Here is a 24778-nt window from a genome sequence, read left to right as displayed (position 1 = left end):
TTTGAGAACAATTTTTTATTCAACAAAAGTCAGTAAAATTTATGCAGTTTGTCAGCACTAAATCTAACCTTAAATTATAAAGTGTTTAGAAAGTCACTGTCAATATCTTAACTCTCTGGAATGCGACTTCAACAATAAAACTATATATATAAAAAAAACAACTGGCACTAAGCTTTATACATGTTGAAAAGGAAATGTATAGAAATATCAAGTTGTAATATTGATTTCATTTTTTCCCCCAGATGGAATGGAACTGATAATTGGTACTCGCAAATGAAAAACTTAAATATGACAAAATTCAAAATGATGGTTTCCTCACCTGGTTTGTTAAAGGAAATAATAAACAAATCTTTCACTATTACGTAGTTCTATGAAACTTTTACGCTAAAAAAAAAACAAATGTTTCACAAGAGAGAGACGAGTGATTTACCAGTCGAACAATTTACATCAGCAAGAAAAATGATAAATTACCTGCACTGAAAAATGGACATTAAATATGAAGACGTATCAGATGAAGAATAGAGTGATTATATCTGCAGAGGCAATATCGAAACCAATACTGGACAGTCTAACTAAGTTCATATAAATGAATGTCTGATGGTCATGTTACTGGGGATGCAAAAATAAATATACAACATTAACGTAATATACAAGCTAAGAAGCCCAATGGGCCTGTATCATTCACCGGGCTCTACAGCAACTTTGATGTTGATTTAGGTTATTTCTGCACATAATATGCTGATAACAATTTTATTCAAATATCAGCGTAGGCTAGATTTATTCATATCGATTTATTCATATCAATAACTTTTCTAGTCCTTCATTCTAGTATACAACTGGCCTAATAGCAGGTTATGGAGAAATCATTACTTGAAGAATTTAGCCTATTTGACCTATGGGGCCTTGAATGTAAATCAAGGTCATTCATTTGAACAAACTTGATTGTCCTTCACCCAAGTATGCTACAGGCCTAATATCAAGTCTTTGGGCCTCTTGGTTATTGAGAAGTCATTTGAAGATCTGAGCCTATTTGACCCATGTGATATTGAATGAAGGTCAAGGGCATTCATTTGAAAAGACTTGGTTGCCCTTCAACATAGCATGCTACATTCCCAATATCAAATACCTAGGCCTTTTGGTAATAAGTTTTTGAAGTTTTTAACCTATTTGACCTATGTGACCTTGAATGAGGGTCAATGTCATTCATTTGAACAAACTTTGTAGCCCTTCATCCCAGCATGCTACAGGCCAAATATCAAGTCCCCGGGCCTCTTATTTATTAAGAGGTTGTTTAAAGATTTCAGCATATTTTACCCCAAGGTCATTCATTTGAACGTACTTGGTAGCCCTTCATCCCAGCATGACACATGACCAATATCAGGTATCTAGGCCTCTTGGCTTTTGAGAAGAAGTTTACAGGAAAAAGTTGACCCCGAATGACAGACGCTGCACCACAGCATAAGCTCACTTGCCCTTCTGAAAGGTGAGCTAACAAGTGAATATTGGACAGTAAATAACCTAACTTAGATTGTCTATCAGATACAGGTATTTCTATGTACTACCTTAGATTGTCCGTCAGATACAGGTATTTCTATGTACTACCCTAGATTGTCTATCAGATACAGGTATTTCTATGTACTACCTTAGATTGTCCGTCAGATACAGGTATTTCTATGTACTACCCTAGATTGTCTATCAGATACAGGTATTTCTATGTACTACCCTAGATTGTCTATCATATACAGGTATTTCTATGTACTACCCTAGATTGTCTATCAGATACAGGTATTTCTAGGTACTACCCTATATTGTCTATCAGATACAGGTATTTCTAGGTACTACCCTAGATTGTCTATCATATACAGGTATTTCTATGTACTACCATAGATTGTCTATCAGATACAGGTATTTCTATGTACTACCTTGGATTGTCTGTCAGATACAGGTATTTCTAGGTACTACCCTAGATTGTCTATCAGATACAGGTATGTCTATGTACTACCCTAGATTGTCTATCAGATACAGGTATTTCTAGGTACTACCCTAGATTGTCTATCAGATACAGGTATTTCTATGTACTACCATAGATTGTCTGTCAGATACAGGTATTTCTATGTACTACCCTATATTGTCTATCATATACAGGTATTTCTAGGTACTACCCTAGACTGTCTATCAGATACAGGTATTTCTATGTACTACCCTAGATCGTCTGTCAGATACAGGTATTTCTATGTACTACCCTAGATCGTCTGTCAGATACAGGTATTTCTATGTACTACCCTAGATCGTCTGTCAGATACAGGTATTTCTATGTACTACCCTAGACTGTCTATCAGATACAGGTATTTCTATGTACTACCCTAGATTGTCTGTCAGATACAGGTATTTCTATGTACTACCCTAGATCGTCTGTCAGATACAGGTATTTCTAGGTACTACTCCAGATCGTCTGTCAGATACAGGTATTTCTATGTACTACCCTAGATTGTCTGTCAGATACAGGTATTTCTATGTACTACCCTAGATTGTCTATCAGATACAGGTATTTCTATGTACTACCCTAGACTGTCTATCAGATACAGGTATTTCTAGGTACTACCCTAGATTGTCTGTCAGATACAGGTATTTCTAGGTACTACCCTAGATTGTCTGTCAGATACAGGTATTTCTAGGTACTACCCTAGATTGTCTATCAGATACAGGTATGTCTATGTACTACCCTAGATTGTCTATCAGATACAGGTATTTCTAGGTACTACCCTAGATCGTCTGTCAGATACAGGTATTTCTATGTACTACCCTAGATTGTCTGTCAGATACAGGTATTTCTAGGTACTACCCTAGATTGTCTATCATATACAGGTATTTCTAGGTACTACCCTAGATTGTCTATCATATACAGGTATTTCTAGGTACTACCCTAGATTGTCTATCATATACAGGTATTTCTAGGTACTACTCCAGATCGTCTGTCAGATACAGGTATTTCTAGGTACTACCCTAGATTGTCTATCATATACAGGTATTTCTATGTACTACCCTAGATTGTCTATCAGATACAGGTATTTCTAGGTACTACCCTAGATTGTCTATCATATACAGGTATTTCTAGGTACTACCCTAGATTGTCTATCATATACAGGTATTTCTATGTACTACCCTAGATTGTCTGTCAGATACAGGTATTTCTAGGTACTACTCCAGATCGTCTGTCATATACAGGTATTTCTATGTACTACCCTAGATCGTCTATCAGATACAGGTATTTCTAGGTACTACCCTAGATTGTCTATCATATACAGGTATTTCTATGTACTACCCTAGATTGTCTGTCAGATACAGGTATTTCTATGTACTACCCTAGATTGTTTGTCAAATACAGGTATTTCTATGTACTACCCTAGATTGTCTATCATATACAGGTATTTCTAGGTACTACTCCAGATCGTCTGTCAGATACAGGTATTTCTAGGTACTAACCTAGATTGTCTATCATATACAGGTATTTCTAGGTACTACCCTAGATTGTCTATCATATACAGGTATTTCTATGTACTACCCTAGATTGTCTGTCAGATACAGGTATTTCTATGTACTAACCTATATTGTCTATCATATACAGGTATTTCTAGGTACTACCCTAGATTGTCTGTCAGATACAGGTATTTCTATGTACTAACCTATATTGTCTATCAGATACAGGTATTTCTAGGTACTAACCTAGATTGTCTGTCAGATACAGGTATTTCTAGGTACTAACCTAAACTATCCATCAGATACAGGTATTCTAACATGATCTTGACAAATTATGAGCTGATCTTGACTTTATATCCAGTTATAAAGTCCAAAATTATCCTTTAATGAAATGAATCCATGTTAACGGGAATATGGAACTCAAAAGATTATGGCCTTGACCTTTAAACTTTGCCTAACACTGAAGTGAATAATATTGCACTAACAGGACAAAAGAAAACTCTTCTGTACTTTCAAGAGAAATAGCACCACACTAATAACCTCTAACCACAAAATCTATATATCCTAGCAGTCATATTATGGTTAATATATGTTATATAAGCGAAGAAAGTTATGACGCATTTGAAAGACCTGTCCAGAACTGTCTGAGAAACATAAAAAACAAATCAATCAGATAAGACCATGAGATCTACATATGATTGCTTACTCCCTCATGCCCATAAACTAGTGACGGTCTTTACATTGCACACCTATCCTCCAAAGAGAACCTGAATGCAAATTTGATGAAAGATCTGCCCAGTATTTTTGGAAAAATAGTCATATGACCAGTATTCCCCGAGAAATAGTGATACAACCTTTCACCTTCGAAATTCAAGTTAGCCATATTGGTAGTAAATCAAACATTGCATTAAAAAAATCAAAAGAGGAAATGTACGAATCTTGAAATAAAAAACAAAAAACAATGATCAAATTCTGCAAATATGTGATAACAATAATTGATTCCTACTGACCACAGAAAAAAGTGATTTTCATAGCTAGTATCTGAATATATGAATTAAACACTAGTACGGCACAAATCTATACCTAGTACCAAACATTAAATACATTTAGAATTCACTGATATGATATGACTTAACTTTTTCTGCAAATGAACAAATACAAAATAATTCCACAGCCTATAGAAGAATCCATACACCTTCTAAGGAATTTCTGATCCAAGCAACAAAATCCACATCAGACTGTTTAATAAACCACTTGTGTGGCACATATGATGCATGTCCTTTATTGATAACTCACACGCCATACATCGTCCGTGTGTTCTGCCGACATGCATGTAACACCTCTGTGACAGAGCATCTCTTCAGAAAGGCCACTTGCTCAGCTACAGTGATTGCCATCCCCGGATGTGAAAATTGCACATCTTCCTTTGGAAACTGCAGTTAAGATAAAAAAAAAAGTGTGCTACAGTCATAAGTCAAACTAAACAGGCATTAATTAGCAGGAAAATATCATTTAGCTCTAAAACAATAGGTACTTATAACAGGGGCAAACCAAAATGGTACAGAATACCTCCAATAACAACTTTCTCCCTCTATTTTCATATATGTATATAAAGTATGATCAATAATCAGTCCAGAACCTATTACACACAGGAAACATCAGTTAAGTAAAGCAGTATGAAGTTGAAATAGAAGTAGAGGATTGGTTTCCATTAGGCCAACCTTAAAATAAAGTGTGTTTGGCATTGACCGACCCATGTCTCTGAAGGATGGGTTGGAAGGTAGAGAAAATAGTTTATTCTTTTTTCTTCAAAATAGAAATATTTGTACTTTATAAAATTCACACAAGAAAACATAATATAAAAAAAATAAACAGTTTATTCCACATCAAGCTTAAAGCGCTTGATCAATATAAAGTTTGCATGCTCTTAAAGCGCTTTAGGGATAGTTACCAATACCCAAAGCAGAACTGAATCCAGATCTGGAAATCATTTATTAGCGAAAAACCACAAAACATTCCTTGGTATAATGTAGGAGGAATCAGAATCCAGTATGAACCTACCTTCCTTGGTATAAAGTATGGAGCATCGGTCCCCAGTAAGAACCTACCTTCCTTGGTATAAAGTATGGAGCATCGGTCCCCAGTAAGAACCTACCTTCCTTGGTATAAAGTATGGAGCATCAGTCTCCAGTAAGGACCTACCTTCCTTGGTATAAAGTATGGAGCATCAGTCTCCAGTAAGAACCTACCTTCCTTGGTATAAAGTATGGAGCATCGGTCCCCAGTAAGGACCTACCTTCCTTGGTATAAAGTATGGAGCATCAGTCTCCAGTAAGAACCTACCTTCCTTGGTATAAAGTATGGAGCATCAGTCTCCAGTAAGAACCTACCTTCCTTGGTATAAAGTATGGAGCATCAGTCTCCAGTAAGAACCTACCTTTCCTTGGTATAAAGTATGGAGCATCAGTCTCCAGTAAGAACCTACCTTCCTTGGTATAAAGTATGGAGCATCGGTCCCCAGTAAGAACCTACCTTCCTTGGTATAAAGTATGGAGCATCGGTCCCCAGTAAGAACCTACCTTCCTTGGTATAAAGTATGGAGCATCGGTCCCCAGTAAGAACCTACCTTCCTTGGTATAAAGTATGGAGCATCGGTCTCCAGTAGCAGTCTATCGAGGGGTATGAACCTGGCAACTTCATGAGAGGGTGTAGCTGTGCGATAGGTCACCAATGGGGTGAGACCAATGTACAGATTAGGGAACAGGTTCATCCATTTCTTAGCCGACTCATAGTCTCCAGTGAAACAGTGGCAGTGAATTCTGTAGTTTCGAGGCACAGTCTGCAAAGTGATTGGGTTAATTGATTTGTTTAATAGCTATTTTCAAATAATATGACCTGACAATTAAACGCAATTAGTAAGTTGTTACCAAGTCAAGCTATTTGAAGGTCAGGTCCAACTTATTCTTTATCATTATAAATGATTGTATGAAAAAAACTAAGTTGTCATTTCAATCAGAGAGATGTTGCATATATTTCAGGAAAATCAGTTGAACACCCTTAAAGATTTAAAGAAAAAGATTTCCATTTAAATATCCTAGTAGCATATTGATCAATCATTTTCAGCAAAATAACTGACCTCTTCCAAAATCTGCAAGGCATCCTCCTCTGCCTCTCGACAATGTATCACAAGTGGTTTGTTCATTTCCAGAGCTAGTTGAATTTGTTTGATAAACACAATCTTCTGAGAGCTTTTATGCTGTTTAAATCTGAGATAGTAAAAGACATCTGGTAAACTAACCTAAGTTTCCTCTGGCCCTGTCACCATGTCTGGTGTTTCCTCTGGCCCTGTCACCATGTCTGGTGTTTCCTCTGGCCCTGTCACCATGTCTGGTGGAGGGCCAGAGCGCACTACTATAAGAAAACGTGGAATTATCCAACACCATTTGGTGTTGCTTAGATTATGGTTCAAATACAATAAAATGGGACATGACATATCACCTACCTTATATATATATGGATAAATGAGATACTTATTTACCCCATTGATGGACCCATTTAGTCCCATATCATGTTCTATCCCGTCCTTATAAACCCTCACTTTTTGTAAATAAACACATATAATGATGTTGATGGTAATTATCAAAAATAAGCCACTAACGTATATGCATATTGGGACGTATATGTAAGAAAGTATTCACGAGATTAAATACGTTTTACCATGTTACGGGTTTTAAATGTAGAAAAGAAAATACTGATGAAATACTAATCCAGGTACTAACTTAGCTTACAGGTGTCACCTCGATACAGCCTGTCTGACGAAAAACGCACTACATTCAAGTGCAATATGCATACGGGGGTAAAGTTAGAGGCACTGATAATACAAAAAGAATTAACAGTATTGACTTTAAATTTTGATGCATATGTAATCACCTCTAGCAACCACATGTACAGACTGGGGTTCTCTATGGTATACTATGCCTACGCATAAAGAAAACGTAAATAAATTGACACAGGGACAGGTTTAGCTCCGCCCTTTCATCGTTACAACTGACATATTTGCTCGAGTCTATGGTATAACCGTTATTAGTAGCATGGAATATTGAGTCTCGCAGGCCAAAAACAACTGTCGTTATATAGCAGTACACATCTTTTTGATAAAAAAGAAATATCACATTATTCAGTATCACCTGTTGAAAGTTTTTTTTAGAATTATCGGAACAATATTTAGACATAGAAGAAAACATGTCCAAAACATGAACAAAAGAAATTGTACAAGGGGAATGAGACCAGTTGCTCTGGAACTTTAAACATCCTCTGCTTCATCATGTAACTGTAGATCAAATCTAAGTAACAGGCTACAATATAAGTTCAAGTTGGAAGGCAAGATCACAAATGGCAATCATTGACAGTATATTTTGGTGAATTTAAAATATGTACAGTACAGTACAGTACACTTACATGCCAGAGTAGTCCAGTCCGATCTCTCCTAGAGCTACCACCTTCTTGTGTTGTAGACAGCGGATAAGTCCCTCCTCAGCCCGGGGTGAGAACTCAGTAGCATTCTTTGGGTGACAGCCAAAGGCTAACCAGACATCCTCCTCCAGAGCAATCTCCTTCCACAGTCCTGATACAAGTCCATTACAGGGCATAATTCATATCAAGTAATTAGAATAAACACCAATTTTCCACATTTAAAGTAATTTAAAATAAAGGGCAATTATCCACGACATCATGCCATTTTGTAATCTTAAAACAGAATCAATTCTTCTCCACAAGAAGGGGTAATTTATTGTTGGAAAACATCGGTGAATGAGAAACTTGGTCGCATACAAGGAGTGGTCGTTCTCGAGAGTGGTCGTAAATAGGGGGACCACTGTAAATTGCAGTTTATCATCATATAGAACTCAAGTTAACACCTACCTTCTTGTCTAAAGCTTCCAGGATGACAGAAGACCGCCACACACCCCTCAAAACTGTGAGGCATGGTAGCTTCATGTAAAATCTTGTACTTTGACCAGGTGCCTTTGAACCCTTGACGATTGAACAGGAAATCCAGGTGGCAGTGGGAGTCAACAAATGTTCCGCAGTAACTTTTACATTTCTCCTTGAAGTTCACCTTCCAGTCGACCAAAGTAAAAGATGAGTTGCTCTCTGAATCAGTGTTCTGGCCTAATAGTCGAGTCCTCTCTAAAAATTGTATCCTAGGTGGCAACACTAGACGCTCCGAACATTTTAGGTCTGTTTGTAGATTACATGCATCGGAGGCATTAACTTTGGTTGGAAGTGGTGATGTAGTTGATGATTTCATGGCTGAATAGTTGGTGGAATGTGTATGAGTGGGCTGAGGGTAAGCACCACCATAGGACTCCGAGTTACCATGGTACCAGTCTGTTGGGGGATAGTAGCAGCCTGGAGGGTACACACATGGTGGCTGGTGGTAACCAAACAGAGGTGATACAGGCATGCTTAAAGTGTGGGGAGGAGTCGCCCAGAATGGTGTCCAAGGATAGGATCCTGGCCTTGATGAACTCTGCTCACTTGTTGGAGATAAAACCTTGTTATCCCTTTTTTTGAATGTTGTCTGTTTCTTGTTTTCTTGTATTTTCTGACTGTCTTTGTGGGAAGAATCTGACGGTCCAATCCTTTGGCGTCTATGTGGTGGAACATATGCAGTAGCTTTTTCGTCATTATCATTTGTGCTTGAATTATTGTTAAATGAGTGCCTTATAAAATGATAAATGTTGCTTTGGGGCAATATATGTCTCCTCTTTGACGTAACACTGCAATCCTCCTCATCACTTATATCGTTTTCTTCCAGTTTCCTCTTCTCGCTGGAGCAGTCACTGTCTTGAGACTGATCATCTTTAGCGAACAAAACAACTCTGGCCTTTGAATGCTCATCTTTCTTATCCTCCTCTGAATCATCTGTTTCACTAAAGCCATAGTCTACAAGCTTGGGACTGTTGAGCTGCAGATCTTGCATTTCGTCCGAGCTCACAGCTTCTATACCTATACTACTGATATTCCGTTGTTTCTCTGATTTACCAGTGTTATTTGAATGCTCATTGGCCACTTGTTTAGATGGGTCATAACTGTACTTTGTTTTTTCTTTAACAACATTCTGTTCTGCAGCAGCTGTTTGATGTAGTGGTGACTGCAGTCTATAGTCTGCAGACTGTAGTCTATATGGACTGCAGTGACGCATTCCACACAGGCCTGGGTGAGATTTTGAGTCATATCCTGAACCAAAGGGGTAGGACCCAGGTAACTGCATCCTTGGATATGCTGTCCTAGTTTGAGGCCTGTTGGCAGGGGAAGGAGCACTTGTGCCCCGAGGGGGAAGGGGATTCACTGGGGCAGCTCCCTGCTGCATCTGGTTCCAGAGCTCCCTGCTGGGTGGTGGAGGAATTGCTTTATTTGGTCTCATGGCAAGTATCCCTCGCGGCCTGTACCGCATGCGTAATCCTAAATCAGCCGTGTCTGAAAATACAGGAAAGTATTAATTATTCATCAGGATCGATGTTAATAAGGACAAAACAGTAAAATTTGTTGAAGAATTACAAAGTACGGTTATAATTTGTCTTGTGATCATCCTTATGAAAATTTCTGATATTTGTTCTTCAATTTTGTCAAAGAAAAAAGAACTTCAGAAGTATAATAGAACTTAATATCACAGTGGTGCCATAATACACGGCATCTTATTACAACTCTGCGGTATATTGATGAAAGAGAACAATATATCTTTTTTAACAGTGGATGACCAATGTTATAACATTCGGAATGTGAACCTCTAAGGAAGCAATGTAACTCCTATCCTCATTTTCAAGACACAACACAGTCTGTGAGGTCACTACGTATATACCATATAAGTAATTAATTGTAACTCTAAGACCTTGTAATTGCCAATATCATAACATTTACAAATATGATACATTTTTGAAGAATTTATTTTAAGTCATCTTAGCACAATGTAACAGAAACTAAGGTACAGTATTACTGTTAACGAATGTAAAGTAGAATGTATTATGAAATGTTCATTGACAATTTTTTCGCAGTTCATTAATTCTGCACATGCTTTTTTTTTTATTAATTATTATTATTAATTGATTACACAAAGCTAACTGTCAACTAGTAAAATGAAGACCGGGATTTTTACCTTTGTCCTCTGTAGATGGAGGCGTGAAGTAATCTGAAAAGTCAAGTGCTGAGCGAACATCACAAATACGAGGTTCCCATCCCCAACGACAAGAACAGCACCTCCAGGTCCAGAACTGGATATAAGCTGGTGGACACACACACTCTTCTGAGCCATACCCTGGGGGCCTCTCCTTCCTACTTGGGTTAGGTTGATGCCTAGGATCATTTCCTGTAGCACTGAAATCCTTCTCTTCAAAATTTCGTGCATACTTTGCGTCATGAGAGAATATAGTTGGTCTGAATGACTCTGAAGAATTTGGATGTGTGTGATAAATCATTTCTGGGTTTGTTGATGCTCGAGTGTAACATTCTTCTTGACTTAAAAATACATGGGATTCCATTACGTCATCACTTGTGCAGTTGTCCTCTGTCATTCCTTGTGTCTCGCTCAAACTACAATCTGATTGTGGGATAATAGATCCTTCATCTTCCTGGACATTATGTATGGATCTGTTTTCCTCCAGGTCATTACTAACGCATGTGGTCGTCACAGAGTCCAACAACACGCCATCATCATTGGAATTTTCTTTGCCTATCTGAACATCGCACCACTCACTGTTGACGAGTCTTTCAGGTAATGTTTCCTTTTCATTACCATTGTTTCCATACTTTTCCACACTATCAATGAAGTTCAAGTCTAGTAAAGTTGACTCCCATTCCTCAAGTTGATGGCGAATTTGCTGACCAGATTCTGAAAGCTTCACAGATAGGTTGTCATTGCTCACAATACTTGTTGTTGCTTTGGACTCCTGTCCGCCAGGTACAATTTGTTCCATAGCTTTAGTCTGATTTTGGGTTTTCAGTATACCTTCAATATCCAACAGATTTGAATCCCAGTTTTCCTCCGATTCATCCAACAAAGGGTTCTGTTGTCTGACAGAGTCAAACCAGGGATACTTCAATTCACTATTTTTCTTCTGGTGACTGGTCTGTTTCCACTCTCTCCGCGCAGAGTAACAAGAGCTGTGTTTGGGTTGAACAACCAACATCTTATTCAGATCCTGACTACTGCTGTCTACATCTTTGAATGAGTTTGGATCACTGATTAAATAACAATTATCTTTTCTGTCTGATGATAGATTTTTACTTGATTTGGCATCACCCTTAATTCTATTGACATCCTTCCAAAAATTACTTTTCTTCGTATTTCCTTGCTGAAAGGAAGATTTACAATGTTGTTCAGACGAGGAGTCACATACAGTTTTTGAACTTTCACTGTTCAAATTCAAATGTTCTCCTACAGGAAAACAAGAGGTCCTTGCATCAACACATTTTTGGGTATCTGAAGATTTGTGATATGACTGACCACAAGTTGTACATATTCTGTCAACTTGACCTGTATCTGTGTCATTCACTTGTGTTGGGTAAGCATCATGCTCATTTTGTATTTTGGTTTCAATACCCTGTCCAACACAGTGTGGTATTGTTTCAATCTCCCATTTCCCTCTGTCAGAGATATTAACATTACAATCAGGAGGTGGCGCCACAGCTAACAGGTCCATATCCCAGTTCTCATTTGAAGTCTCAAGTTGTTCAGCAATATTTGCTTTCACTCCAAGTTTAAGTTTTTCTTCATTTTTCTTCTGTACTTTCTCTTCCTTGAATTCTAAAATACTTTGTCCGGTGTTTGAACCTAGCTGCTTCCCCAAATCATGTTCTGAAACCAAGTTGTTTTGGCTTTCTGCTCTGCTCTGTCTCTTCAGTGAATTACAAGCACCGGTACCTGATTCAGTATGACTGTAGTTGGTGTCTACTAGTCCTTGACTATCAGCCCCATTTAACCCTTCATTACTAAATATTGATCCTGACCTATTATGTTGATTAGTTGTAGAATGAAAACAATTTTGCTTTCCCAGATGTGGACTATGTTTAACTCTGGATTCGGTAACTTTATACTTTATATTTTCTGAAGTGCTGTGACTTTGCACATTGTCCTTCCTACTATGTTCTTTCTTGCCACCCTTTGTTGTTAAAGTTTCCATCCTGTTATGACCATGTAATGAGTTGCCTTGCCTCTTTGATTCTGAACTTCTGTGACCTTGGAAAAAGTTTGTCTGTCTCACAGATTCTGAACTCCTGTGACCTTGGGAGGTATTGCCTTGTCTTACAGATTCTGAGCTAAAGAAACCTTGGGACGAGTTGTCATGTGTAACAGTCTCTGACCTATTGTGACCTTGGGACGAGCTGTCATGTGGAGCAGGCTCTGTCCTGTTGTGACCTTGGGACAAGTTGTCGTGTGTAACAGGCTCTGTCCTATTTTGACCTTGGGACAAGTTGCCATTTCTAGCCAGCTCTGTCCTGTTGTGACCTTCGGACAAACTGTCGTGTGGAGCAGGCTCTGTCCTGTTGTGGCCTTGGGACAAGTTGTCATGTGAAACAGGCTCTGTGCTATTGTGAATTTGGGACAAGTAGTTCTTCTTTATATTATGTGCTGAGCCATTGTGACTTTGAGACGAATCAGCTTTTGTTGTAGGCTCAGACTTATTGAGACCTTGGGATGAGCTTTGCTTAATAAATTCTGTCCTATTATGACTTTGGAATGAGTTGTCTTGTCCTCCAGATTTTGAACTGTTGTGAAGCTGGTCCGAGATGCCCAGTCTTGTATGATCCGACCGATTTTGAGTACTGGATGAATTGTCTTGCTTTTTGGGACAACTGTTATGACCCCCATATGACTTGTCCTGTCTTTTATGTTCTGACCTATTGTGAACTCTAAAAGAGTTTTTTGTCCTTGAAGTTTCTGAGCTGTTGCTTCCTCGGGACAAGTTTCCCTGCCTTATACACCCTGACCTGTTGTAATCTCTGATTGAGTTGAGTGTTTTTGTATGTCCTGAACTGCTGCTAACTCCAGAACTGTTTGGTCCTTTAGGCTTTGAACTGCTGGACCAGTTTTCTTTCTTTTTGTTCTCAGAAACGTTTTGATATTCAGACAGCTGCTCTTGCTTGACAGGCTTTACATTAACACTTCCTACAAACTTAAGATTATCATTCTTTTCACTCGGTTGTTGAGAACTGGAACAGTATTGATTCTCAAGTTCTACACTATGGTGATCCTCAGATTCTGAATGATTCGGACACCTAGATTGTAATATTTTACTCTCAGCCTCAGATTCTGAATGATCCGGACAACTAGATTGTAATGTATTGCTCTCAGCCTCGGATTCTGAAGTAATACTTTGCTTAATCTCCCTATTTTGCTGTTCCAAGGATTCAGAAGTATTTTGATGTTCTATTTTGCAGTGAGCCTTACATTCTGAAACTCCCTGATCTCTAGAATCTTCAGTGCATTGGTCTTTAAATTTGATAGCGCTGACATTCTTTGGATTCACATTATGCTGATCCCTACATTCTGAAGTTTCCAGATGTCTTGAATCCTTATTAAAATGATCCTTTGATTGTAACTTATCACCTTGTTTAAGTTCCTGACTAAGGTGTTCCTTTGATTCTGAAATTTCTTGATGTCTAAATTCAACTCTATGCTGGTCCTTGAAATTCGAATTTCCCTGACCCTTCCGTGTAGGACTTCCATGTTGTCGGATTACAGACTTATGGTTTTGGAGAACATTTCCAATGACTTTCAATTTATCCTTTGAACTCTTTGTCAGATCCGTGTCATTTTGGATTCCAGATCTCAAACCTCCATCTATTCTGGATTGTGTATGGTTATGATACTCAGACATGTGCACTTCACCTATTAAACCTGATTTAGTCTGTCCTGTTTCTTCTTCTGAAGAGTGATGGGAATGTTCAGAACTGTACGGATGCTGTTGGTCAGAACTGACTTGTGTCTTAATTACATGAACAAAAGCATCCTCCTTTCTTTGTTCAGAACTGACTGTTGGTAGAAAGTTAGGTTCAGGCGTAATATGTTTTCTTGAAATTGAGTTTTCTTCTTCTGTTGATTCAGAATTACTTTTCCTTGAGTGATCTGTATATTTACATCCTATGTATTCTGAACTTTCCCCATGTTCAGGATCTGTACTGACCTGTACAATGACTGGCTTGGATTTTGAAATTTCTTGCTTCTTCTGCTCAGAAGAACCTTGTGAAGCTGAATTATTTTTCTTCTGAGCCTTCACCCTGACCTGCCTCATGGCCCTGAGGCTGTCCCTGTACATAATTGGCTTGGCCACCAAAGTCTTTACACTGCTGTCAGGTGGGGTCAATACCTTTGCTTTCATTTCCTTTGACATTGCTTCAATCTTTGATTGAATCATGCTATTGTATGTAGATTGTGTATCAATACCAGAATGTCTCCCCCTTATGTCCTTATGAGAGGAGGGTGACCCAGCTGGAGACATTTGCATGGGAGAAACTGTTAAGGTATGGCCTCTGGCAATGCTCTTGGTATATTTGGACTTCCTCTTTGTTTTCTTTAGCCTTGGCTTTGAGGTCCTTTCTGTATAAGAACTGTCTGAACTAGCTGAGGAATAGTCTAGCCATGCTCCATGAGTTGGGACTGGATCTGGTATGTTCAGAATTTTCTTCGAAGATGAATGTGATAAATTGCTTGAGTCAGAAAATGTGCCCGAATTTCTTTGTCTGTTATAATAAGCTGGAATATCACAGACAGGAACACGAAGAGGAGGTGTCTCTGTTCCTACAACTTCTTGCCCTTTACCATCACTGTTTTCTATGTTCCGTAAATCACAAAAGGCCACAGTTTCTTTATTATCAGGGTCGAATTCATCCTTACTTAAGTCCTGTATTTCTGGTTCATACCCATTATGTTTTAAAGGTTCAGACTTGTCTTCATTTTCCACTGCAAACTGTGGTTTCTTCAAGACATGGCTGAATTCCTCCTTCCTTAAAACTTTATTCTCTAATTGGAGCACAGTACTTTTCTCCGATGAAATAGGTAAGGAGTCTGCAGTTTGCAGCTTTTCCAATGTTTGTTTTTCATGTATCTTATTGTTCCATCCCTCCATGTTTTTCTTGTTGTTAACATGCCCTTCCTGGTATATATCTTCTTCTTTTTCTGAACACTGTTTAAGATCACCTGTTATTTCAGGAACCAGTTCTGTGCGTGAAATTGTGACAAAAGACTGCTCACTGTTCATCCCACTGTTATCATACACACTTGCTGAAGCATTATCATTCAGATGTTTAGAATCCAAATCTTTTGTTGACACATCCGAGGTGTTTTGAATGGTGTGTCCTATTTCCAAACATTGGCCACAGATCATTTCATTATCCCTAGTTTTCTCAATAGACACACCATTGTCCAAGCTTTCTGTGAAAGTTTTAATGTTGTCAGGTGGTATATCTACAGTTTGTTTCCTATCTGAATTCATTCCATTTTCCTCTTTAATCCTTTGTTGATCTGAATTAATTCCATTTTCCTTCTTAATCGTTTGTTGATCTAAATTGTTCAAACATCCCATATCCATATCATTTTCTGTTCCCTCATCTCCCTCATCATTACTGCTTTTCTTTGATTCTTGCTTGTCAATTTCATTTCCATTTTTTCCACTGTTGATGTTTTTCTCTCTATTGGTAACATATTTATCAATCTTTCCAACATTGATTTTACTTTCATCTTCATTATGCATTATAGGAAATACAGAACTTTGCTCAGTTGTATTTGAATGATGAAAACTTCCTTCCCTGCTCTCAACCTCCAGAAGGTCGGAGTTCCAATCTTCAGGCCCTAAATTTTCCACAATCCTCTCTCTAGAGCTGTTTGAGTATCTTCTTTGGCTGTATCGTCTAGGCCCACGTTTTCGTGGATCAGAGTTCCCATCTAGGCGACTTCGGTTGATGCTTGATGAGATAGTTTCTCTTTTGTATTTATCTTCCACAGAATCAACTTTCTTGTCCATAACTTGACTGACGGGCAATTCTTTAGGTAATAAAGACTTTTCAGACTTGGCTACTGGTGTCGTCTCCTGTTTAGAAGTTTTGCTGAATGCGTTGTTATTGGCATTTTCCACAAGGACATTGTGTTTTGGCTTCCCAGTGCCTGCTGTGGTCTTAGTGTTGTGTTCACCTTTAGAGTAAATGTCCACATGAGTTGATGAGGGTAGGTTGTCACGGTCTGATATTCCGGAATCTGTTTGCTGTTTCCTTTTGTCATTATTTGCTGCATTAGATGTTAATACATTGGTTGAAGATGGTGTCAGATTTTCATCAGCTTTAGACTCTGTTTTACTATCATGTACAATCAGATCCTTGTGGCCAGTGTGTGGGAGAGCTTTGGAAACACTACTCGTCTTGTTGGTAGCTTCTACAGAACCACTGATTGTCTTGTTAATAAGTTCAAAGCCTTTTTTTGGAACTCTTGTCGATTTGTTCTCCTTGAGCTCCTTCATGGATCTCATAAATATGCGTGCTAATCCACCAGCTCTCCTTCCTGGCTCTCGTTTTGGTCTTGCGGGCACAGCAGAGCTCATTTTGACCTGTAATAGAGAGAACACAGGTCAATATATACTAGTAATAATATATTATTATTATGTATTATTTAATAGGTGGTTAATTAAGCCAGTGTTGGTTTAGGTGTTCAAATCGAAGATTGCATAATATTTGCCATTTCCTAAATTTTTGGGAACTTCCATTGTTAAAAAAGGGTCTTCAAAACTATTGGATGTGGAATCCCTTATGGACCTTGGCGGCCACCATTGTATGGTCTTCATTGGTTTCAATTTTGGCTCTTCTTTTCTTGTATTTCCTGTTAATGATCATTTTGCTGTCTTTATTTGTCCAGTTTCGTTTTATACTATGAATTGACTAGAACCATGTAACATAGGGCCTCATAAACGGAACCTACCTAGTTTGTTAAAGTTGATGAAGGTCCTTTCAGTACTTACCAAAATAAACAATGTTACATAGGGTTTAAGGAGAACCTAACTAGTTTGTTTAAGTTGAGGAAAATACTGTCACTAGTGTCATGATCAGTACCTACTGAAATGTAATGAAACTTACTCAATGACAGAATTTTAACAGAAGTTTTGGGAAACAGAAAAATGTTCTGATAACAATCTTCAAAAGCCAAAATTCAAGATGGTTATTTATCAGTCAGCCATCATAGTTGGTATTTGCTGAGAAATATAGTGCTTAACTGTGTTAAAAGCCAAGAGATGGCTGCTGGTAAGTTAAAAAACATAATGTACAAAACTAAGGACATCAGAAATAGGCACTAAACAAGAAGAGACAAAAGGACCAGAGACAAAGAAAGATTTCTGAACAAACCATTGGCATTAGCTGATTTTTATTCTATAATTATGGCAGTTGTATGAAAGCACATTATACCAAGCTGTTTATAGCTTTTGAATACATTCAACTAAATGTTAAGAATAAGGTGTTACTTTTACTACTGACACGCCTAACAGTGTATTTTTAATATGAAAATTCAGTGGTTAAACTCAACATGGTAGATGTATTCATTGTGGTATATATATCACCTTGTTAAAAAACATGAGTATTATAATCAAGCAACCAGTTCATTGAGTTCAAACAGTATGTAAATATATTTACCTACCTAAGGGATCAAGTTGGCAGGGAAAGCTCTGGATAAAATGTCACGGTGAATAATTTCAATTTTCTTATCATCAATGCTGATATATATCTTCACTCCAAAACAAATGAATGGGCATTGCGTGCCTTGTTAGCCATATTATGTAGAAATTGTATTGTCCACTTTGAGTCCAACCACAATGAGATACCTGTACATGTCCACACTAAAAACGCCAGTTACTCTATTAAACTTGACCTAATGAACACTGCTTTACTTAAATTTGACTGAGTGAAACTCAGGACATTTTGGCCTTGTTTGTTTTGATGCATTGTTTTCTTGTGTTGGATCCATGTTCTGAACAGATTTTCAGAATTGTTTCTTTTCTTTTCTTTTTGGCTTTTTGAGATTTTAAATATCAGGGTATCAATACAATATCGCTGATAAATTTTATATAAAGATTTATTTTTTAAATGGAAACTGATAGAAAGATATTAAAAATATTCCCTGTGCACTAATTGGTACATCTTAAGTACACGTTTGTACCTAAACATCCTGTGTGAAAGGTTTGATTAGTTGAGTGTTGCTCAGACCTTTCATCCAATACCTTGCACATATATCATTCCATTCCCCATTCCAGATTCAATCTCCAATTAATGTCATTGTACAGAACGTTAACGTTAACACAGTTCATTTGTTGGACGACAATTGGCTACCAAAACACCATTTAGAATCTATATGCTGTCTAGTGAATAAAAAGTATTGTTGTCAGGTTTTCTTTTCTGCCAAGTCAGTGATTTCGAATTTATTCACACATCTGTTCAGCAAGTCATGATCAGGATGTCATTCAACCAAATGACTGGAATGCAAGTATAATGTGTTAAAAACTTAACATTTTCCATAGGAAAGTATGAACGGGGCTGTGGTGGTCCAGTCCACCTTTCGGTCACGAGTTTGAAACCCATGTGCGGCAATTGCCTGCACTGACCGTAGGCCGGTGGTTTTTCTACAGGTACTCCAGCTTTCCTCTACCTGTAAAACCTGGCACATCTTAAATTGACCCTCGCTGTTAATAGAGATAGGCATTAAACAAAATAAACCAAACCAATATGTCATGAAATTTCCTTGATTTAAGGGATATTGATGAAACTGACCCCAGATGTTCTAATTTAGTCTTGGAAAGTTGTTCTTTCAAAGAGTCTCACAATTTCATATGCAAATCTATGATAAAGGTAAACTAAATATGCAATTTGAAAATTTGTATATAGCATTAATGTCCATAAATCCAGAAAGGCAGCTGTCTGACTATCATCTGTTTTTCCAATCACAATCAAAAGAGAATGTCATTCTAGGGATAAATGATGAACATTTTAGCTCTAATTCCAACTAATTATAATCACGTTATAAGAAATAAAACAGTTGTACTGAGCATTATTCAAAACCTTCCCAGATTAAAATTTTCAGATCTGCATGAATCAAAACAAACTAGGACATAGTCGTCAAGATCCCCCGCCCATGCAAATACATGTATTACATGAAATTAAAATGGGCAACTGTGCATGCATAAAAACATGAAACACATGACACAGCATTTAAAATCATAACATGTATTTGTGTTCAGTCATCAAGGTCCTGTGAAAGTAATCAACATAATTAGTACAGTACAGTGAACTATAAAAATGGGCTGACCATGCTTGTATTATCCTGTTCTCTGTACTAGTCTACTAGATAGTTCTAACTAAATATGGTTTAAATATGCATGGAATGACGATAATCGAATTTGAGTGAGGGGTTTAGGTAAAAATGAATCTACCAAGCAAGTTTCACCAAAATCTTATTGTTCCTTCAAAAGATATAATGCAGAAAGCAATCAGCTAATCAGATCATATATAGCAGTCTTATTAAATATGCCCAGAATATGATGATAATCAAACTTGGGCATGCTTAAGGGGTTTAGGTTATAAGTCTATCAAGCAAATTTCATCGAATTCTAATCACTCCTTCAAAAGATATTGTGTGGAAAGAAATCAGCCAATCAGATCACAGCAGCCACATTAAATGTGTGGAATATGCAGATAATCAAACTTGAGCGAGAGGTTTAAAATCAAATTTAGTTAATTCTAACAAACCAAGTTTCATCAAAATCCAATCATTCCTACTAACCATAAGCAGGCACCTGTGATACCATAATTCAAAATTTCCCTTAAATTTTGAGCTGTAAGGTATACGTAGCATAACTGATTTTATGGACAAAATGTTCTTTACCAATCAGACTCTTTGTTATTTACAACATATCAATCACCAACAATCTCATTTAAAAAAAAAAGAGCTTAATGCACAACTAAATGGTACACAGATTATGAATACAAACCTTTGTTAAATCAACTCTTTTGTGTAATAATAGTTGCTGCAATTTTGGCTAATCAAATGCCTCTGTTTTAGTTACTGTGGCAACAGAAATGTAATGCCCAGTGCATTATGTCATGATCATCTACCTTCATGCTATATAACGAGATCCCATTAAGCTCACATGACAATCTTTAAGTCAATGAAATAGTATACAGGTTTTGAGGGCCAAAATGTTTTGACTTGCTAAATTCCAAAACTCAAAGACAATTTAGCTTTCGTAACCATGGCAACAATATGGAAGAAGATTATCACAGGGCGGAACAATATGCCAACAATATGGAAGAAGATTATCACAGGGCGGAACAATATGCCAATGTTGAATGCCATGCCATATAGAAACAAAGGGCAAAAACTAAACTAAAAGCCTACAAAATTTCAAAGTAAGTGAATACAGTAGGTATATCAGGACAAAAACCAAATATAGAAATAAGCAAAACGATTAGCACTTCCTGAAATATACTGATAATAATAATTGAGACAGATGACAAAGGATGATTTTAAAACTGATGATGATTGCATGCTAAAAACCACACCAACCAATATTTTTATTCTCAATTACTGTAGCATGCTTAGGCCACCATTCTTTGATCCTGATTATAGACAAGCAAGACACATGTCCAACAGAGATTTGTACTGGTATGGAACATACCAAACTAAGTTAATCAATGTTTCATTACTGATTAAGTCCAGGGAGATAGCACTTGTTTTGGATGAGCGCTAGCCTTCTTGTTTCATTTTGGGGAGAACATTTTTGGGGAGGAGTGGAGGACTTTTCAGCAGTACACTGCAAAATAATTTTAATTTTACTTTTATATAAATAGGATAAACATAAAATAATTATTTTTGTTGTTACATAAGCTCCCGAAAGCCCTTAGAATTTATAAGCCGTGGATATTTATTTACAGTACCTTCGGTCAGTTCAAACAAAATTAAATAAATATTGATGAACCTGTTTGAATTATAAAAAATAATGCTCCAGAAAATAAATGTGGGTTCAAACTCTCCAAGTCATATCGGAGAAAATCTTGGCAAAGTGTATATCAAAACACAAATTTATAGCTGGCATATCCAATGTAAATCCAAAAAGTAACAACGATTGATCATCGCATTTTATTTATACATTGTCGGGCCTGAAGTTACAATCAGATATGTGGCATATATTTATGGTTTGTGTCAGTAATAAACAATCAAGAGAAACATATTCATTTGGTATTGTTCATCCTAATGCCAATGTTGTAGATAATGAAATATTAAACATTAAGTTTATAAGTCTATAGCAAACTGTCTTCACAAATCTCTTAATTCAAACACTCTCCTTGATAGGATTAAGGATCATATCTATGTACAAAAATATATAATTTCTGGTAAAACTAGCCTTATGAAAACAAAATTTGAGGAAAATATGGATGCCTATTATAGAATTATAATTTACTTACTATTCTTTTCCCACCAGCCTTGTTATCACCTTACTCAATTTCAGATTTATTTCATCTCCTCAAAACTTATACACATTCACTAAACAAGGAATGTGATCTTCCCCTTTTCTCTCTCTCTTTATCTCTCTCTCCTCTTCTCTACCTTTCTCTCCATGATAGGATATGTAATGGTTGAATTATCCACCAATTCGAACTGACTGGAGGTTTACCGTATATGGAATTTTGTTTTATAACAAGAAATCCCTGAGGGATCTTGGCACCCACAATTGAATGTTCTATATCAGTCAATGAAAGATGGACATTTTCTTTTCTTTTTCCTTCTTTCAAAACATTTAATAATATATAGTAAGTAGAATATAGCAGGAGCAACCTGCAATAGTCGAAATTCAAGATGGCTGCCTGTCGGCCATGCTGTTTTCTGATTGGTCCCAAAATTCAATATGCCCAACTACAGACCAAGGGGAATTTACATATGAAATATGAGAAAGATCCCTTTTGCACTTTATGAGAAAGAGTGATAACAAACTTTAATTATCAAAATCCAAGATGGCCTCCTGCTGGCCATGTTGTTTTCCGATCAGTCCCCTAATGGATTATGCTAAGGACTAAGGGAAACATACATATCAAATTTCAGAAAAATTCTTCCATTAATTTTTGAGAAATAGTGATAACAAACTTCAATTGTCAAAACCCAAGATGGCTGCCTTTCAGCCATGTTGTTTTCTGATCAGTCCCAAAATGAAATATGCACATCCAAGGACTAACAGGAACATACAAATTAAATTTCAGAACAATTCTTCCATTACTTTTGTGTGAAATAGTGATAACAAACTTTGTCAAAATTCAAGAGGCTGCCAGCTGTCAGCCATGTTGTTGTCAGATTGGTCCCAAAATGCAATATGCACAACTAGCTAGGGATCGAGGGGAAACCTACATATGAAAGAGAAATATTCCTTGTACTTTTTGATAAATAGCGATAACATGAATTGTTTACGGAGGGACGGACCATGGCAGGGTGATTTTAATAGCCCACCATCTGTTGATGCTGGGCTAGAAAGTTGACATAAAACACTTAAAAGTAAACATTTATTTTGCTTGTTACTTACAGTCCATAAGCTTCCTTCACTTGGATCACTATGGCTAGCACATCAAGGCTTCTGCTTCAGCACCTGCACACACAAAACAGTTGGGAGACACATGACCAACAGTATTCTAAAAGCAATTTATGCAAAGCAAAATGCTTAGTTCTGGACTTCTTGCAAGGATTCAACCTAAATCATAGGACACTGTCTTAAACATTGTTTACCACCAACAAGATGTTGGATAAGTGTTTGACATTGAGTAAACATTCATTAATATTCGGTATTTCATGAAGTTTAAGACTTAAATATTACGGCCATTCAGATCTAAAATAGATATGCTATACATCGGGACATTTTCCCTCAAGTTATGTACAACCCAAAAAGCTTTTGAAGAAAACCCTTCATATTCAAGAGTTCAAAACCAGTCATGTCAGTGATTTTTAATTTGTTTTGACAAATGATCGACTACATATATTCCGATACTGTACCACATGAATAATCAAAATTAAGTTCAATATAAGCAAGATTTACATAGAAATTCCCTGGCTGCATCTTAATAATTACTCCCAGCATTTTTTTACAGGTTTAATGAGGCAAACATCCTACCACTATAGGCTAAAGAGAAATTCCCGTTAGTCTGAGATGGTAAGGCAACCTTATACTCTCTTCTTTAACTGTACAAACATGTCATTCCTAACAGCATATCGACTCAACACACAAATGCTTCACAAGTGCAATCAATGATCCTGATGTGTTGACAGTTACAAGTTATACTTGTTACAGCTAAAGTAATGAGGAACAATCAAGTCTTTATCAAACTTCTAGATACACTGTTGGGTCAAAAGTCTGTCCACACATTCTACTTTTGCTATATAATTGTACCATTTAAACATTTTTTTCAAAGAAATTTCCTGGATTTGTTAATGGGCTGATTCTAGCTAAAGTTTGAATGCTGAACTAGTTTTTATTATTTTCTGTTGTCATTTATTAGAGAAATTCAAATTTATTTTACAATATAATTTTTTGTAACATCATTTTGATGATAATTTGGTAAGTTAATGAATGATGATAACAGTGCCATGAAAATTTTGTTTTTGTTTCTTTTACAATGAGGTATTATGCATCGAAATTTTACATGCAAAATGTCTAGATACTTCTTTTTCAACACACAAAATTTCAAAAAATACAAGCATGAATGAAGGCAGGGCAAGTGAATAAAAAAAGTTGAAAATACAAAGAAATTATAGCACAATAAAGTTGTGCGGAAAGACTTTTGACTTGAAACTGTAGTTCTTACTGCATGACCCTACATTATGTGTCAAATCTAACTGTCTCGACAGTTTTAGGCCTACACAACGCAACTGCAGGATTTGAGAACAAACGGACTCTTGAAAGTGTGGACATGTTGCCTTGAAGCGATCATCTTAGCAGCTAATTCCAGACAATTTATACTATACGAGTGTATGACGATACATCCCGAGTTGATTATCCAGTTTCACTTTGAAAAAATCAAGTTAGCCGTGCACTTTCAAAATCTCTACGGTCCATCCTGCAAGAAATCGTTATTAATGAATGCACTTATATTGTAAAGTTCTCCAATACAACGTTAAACTAACATGTTTTATTGCAGTTACACCGTGTGCTCAAGAAAACAGGTCCTACTCACCAACAAACTCCACTCTGCGGACTGCGACACTAAACCTCCAACCACCATCAGTATCCGTTCT

The 24778-nt window shown here is 37.0% G+C and overlaps 1 protein-coding gene across 1 annotated transcript; it reads right to left on the bottom strand.

Moving 5' to 3' along the window:
• On the bottom strand, nucleotides 1–24778 carry LOC117331467. The gene is made up of 8 exons (XM_033890195.1): nucleotides 24718–24778; nucleotides 23076–23138; nucleotides 10634–17072; nucleotides 8398–9957; nucleotides 7936–8101; nucleotides 6614–6743; nucleotides 6104–6316; nucleotides 1–4910 (listed from the first exon to the last, which is right to left on the bottom strand). The coding sequence occupies exons 3-8, from the start codon at nucleotides 17064–17066 to the stop codon at nucleotides 4770–4772; spliced, it is 8643 nt and encodes a 2880-aa protein (XP_033746086.1). The 5' UTR covers nucleotides 17067–17072; nucleotides 23076–23138; nucleotides 24718–24778; the 3' UTR covers nucleotides 1–4769.

Source organism: Pecten maximus, chromosome 7 (assembly GCF_902652985.1).
Source record: "Pecten maximus chromosome 7, xPecMax1.1, whole genome shotgun sequence".
In the NCBI taxonomy this organism is placed as follows: Eukaryota; Metazoa; Mollusca; class Bivalvia; order Pectinida; family Pectinidae; genus Pecten; species Pecten maximus.
This window is presented reverse-complemented; position numbering and strand designations above follow the sequence as displayed.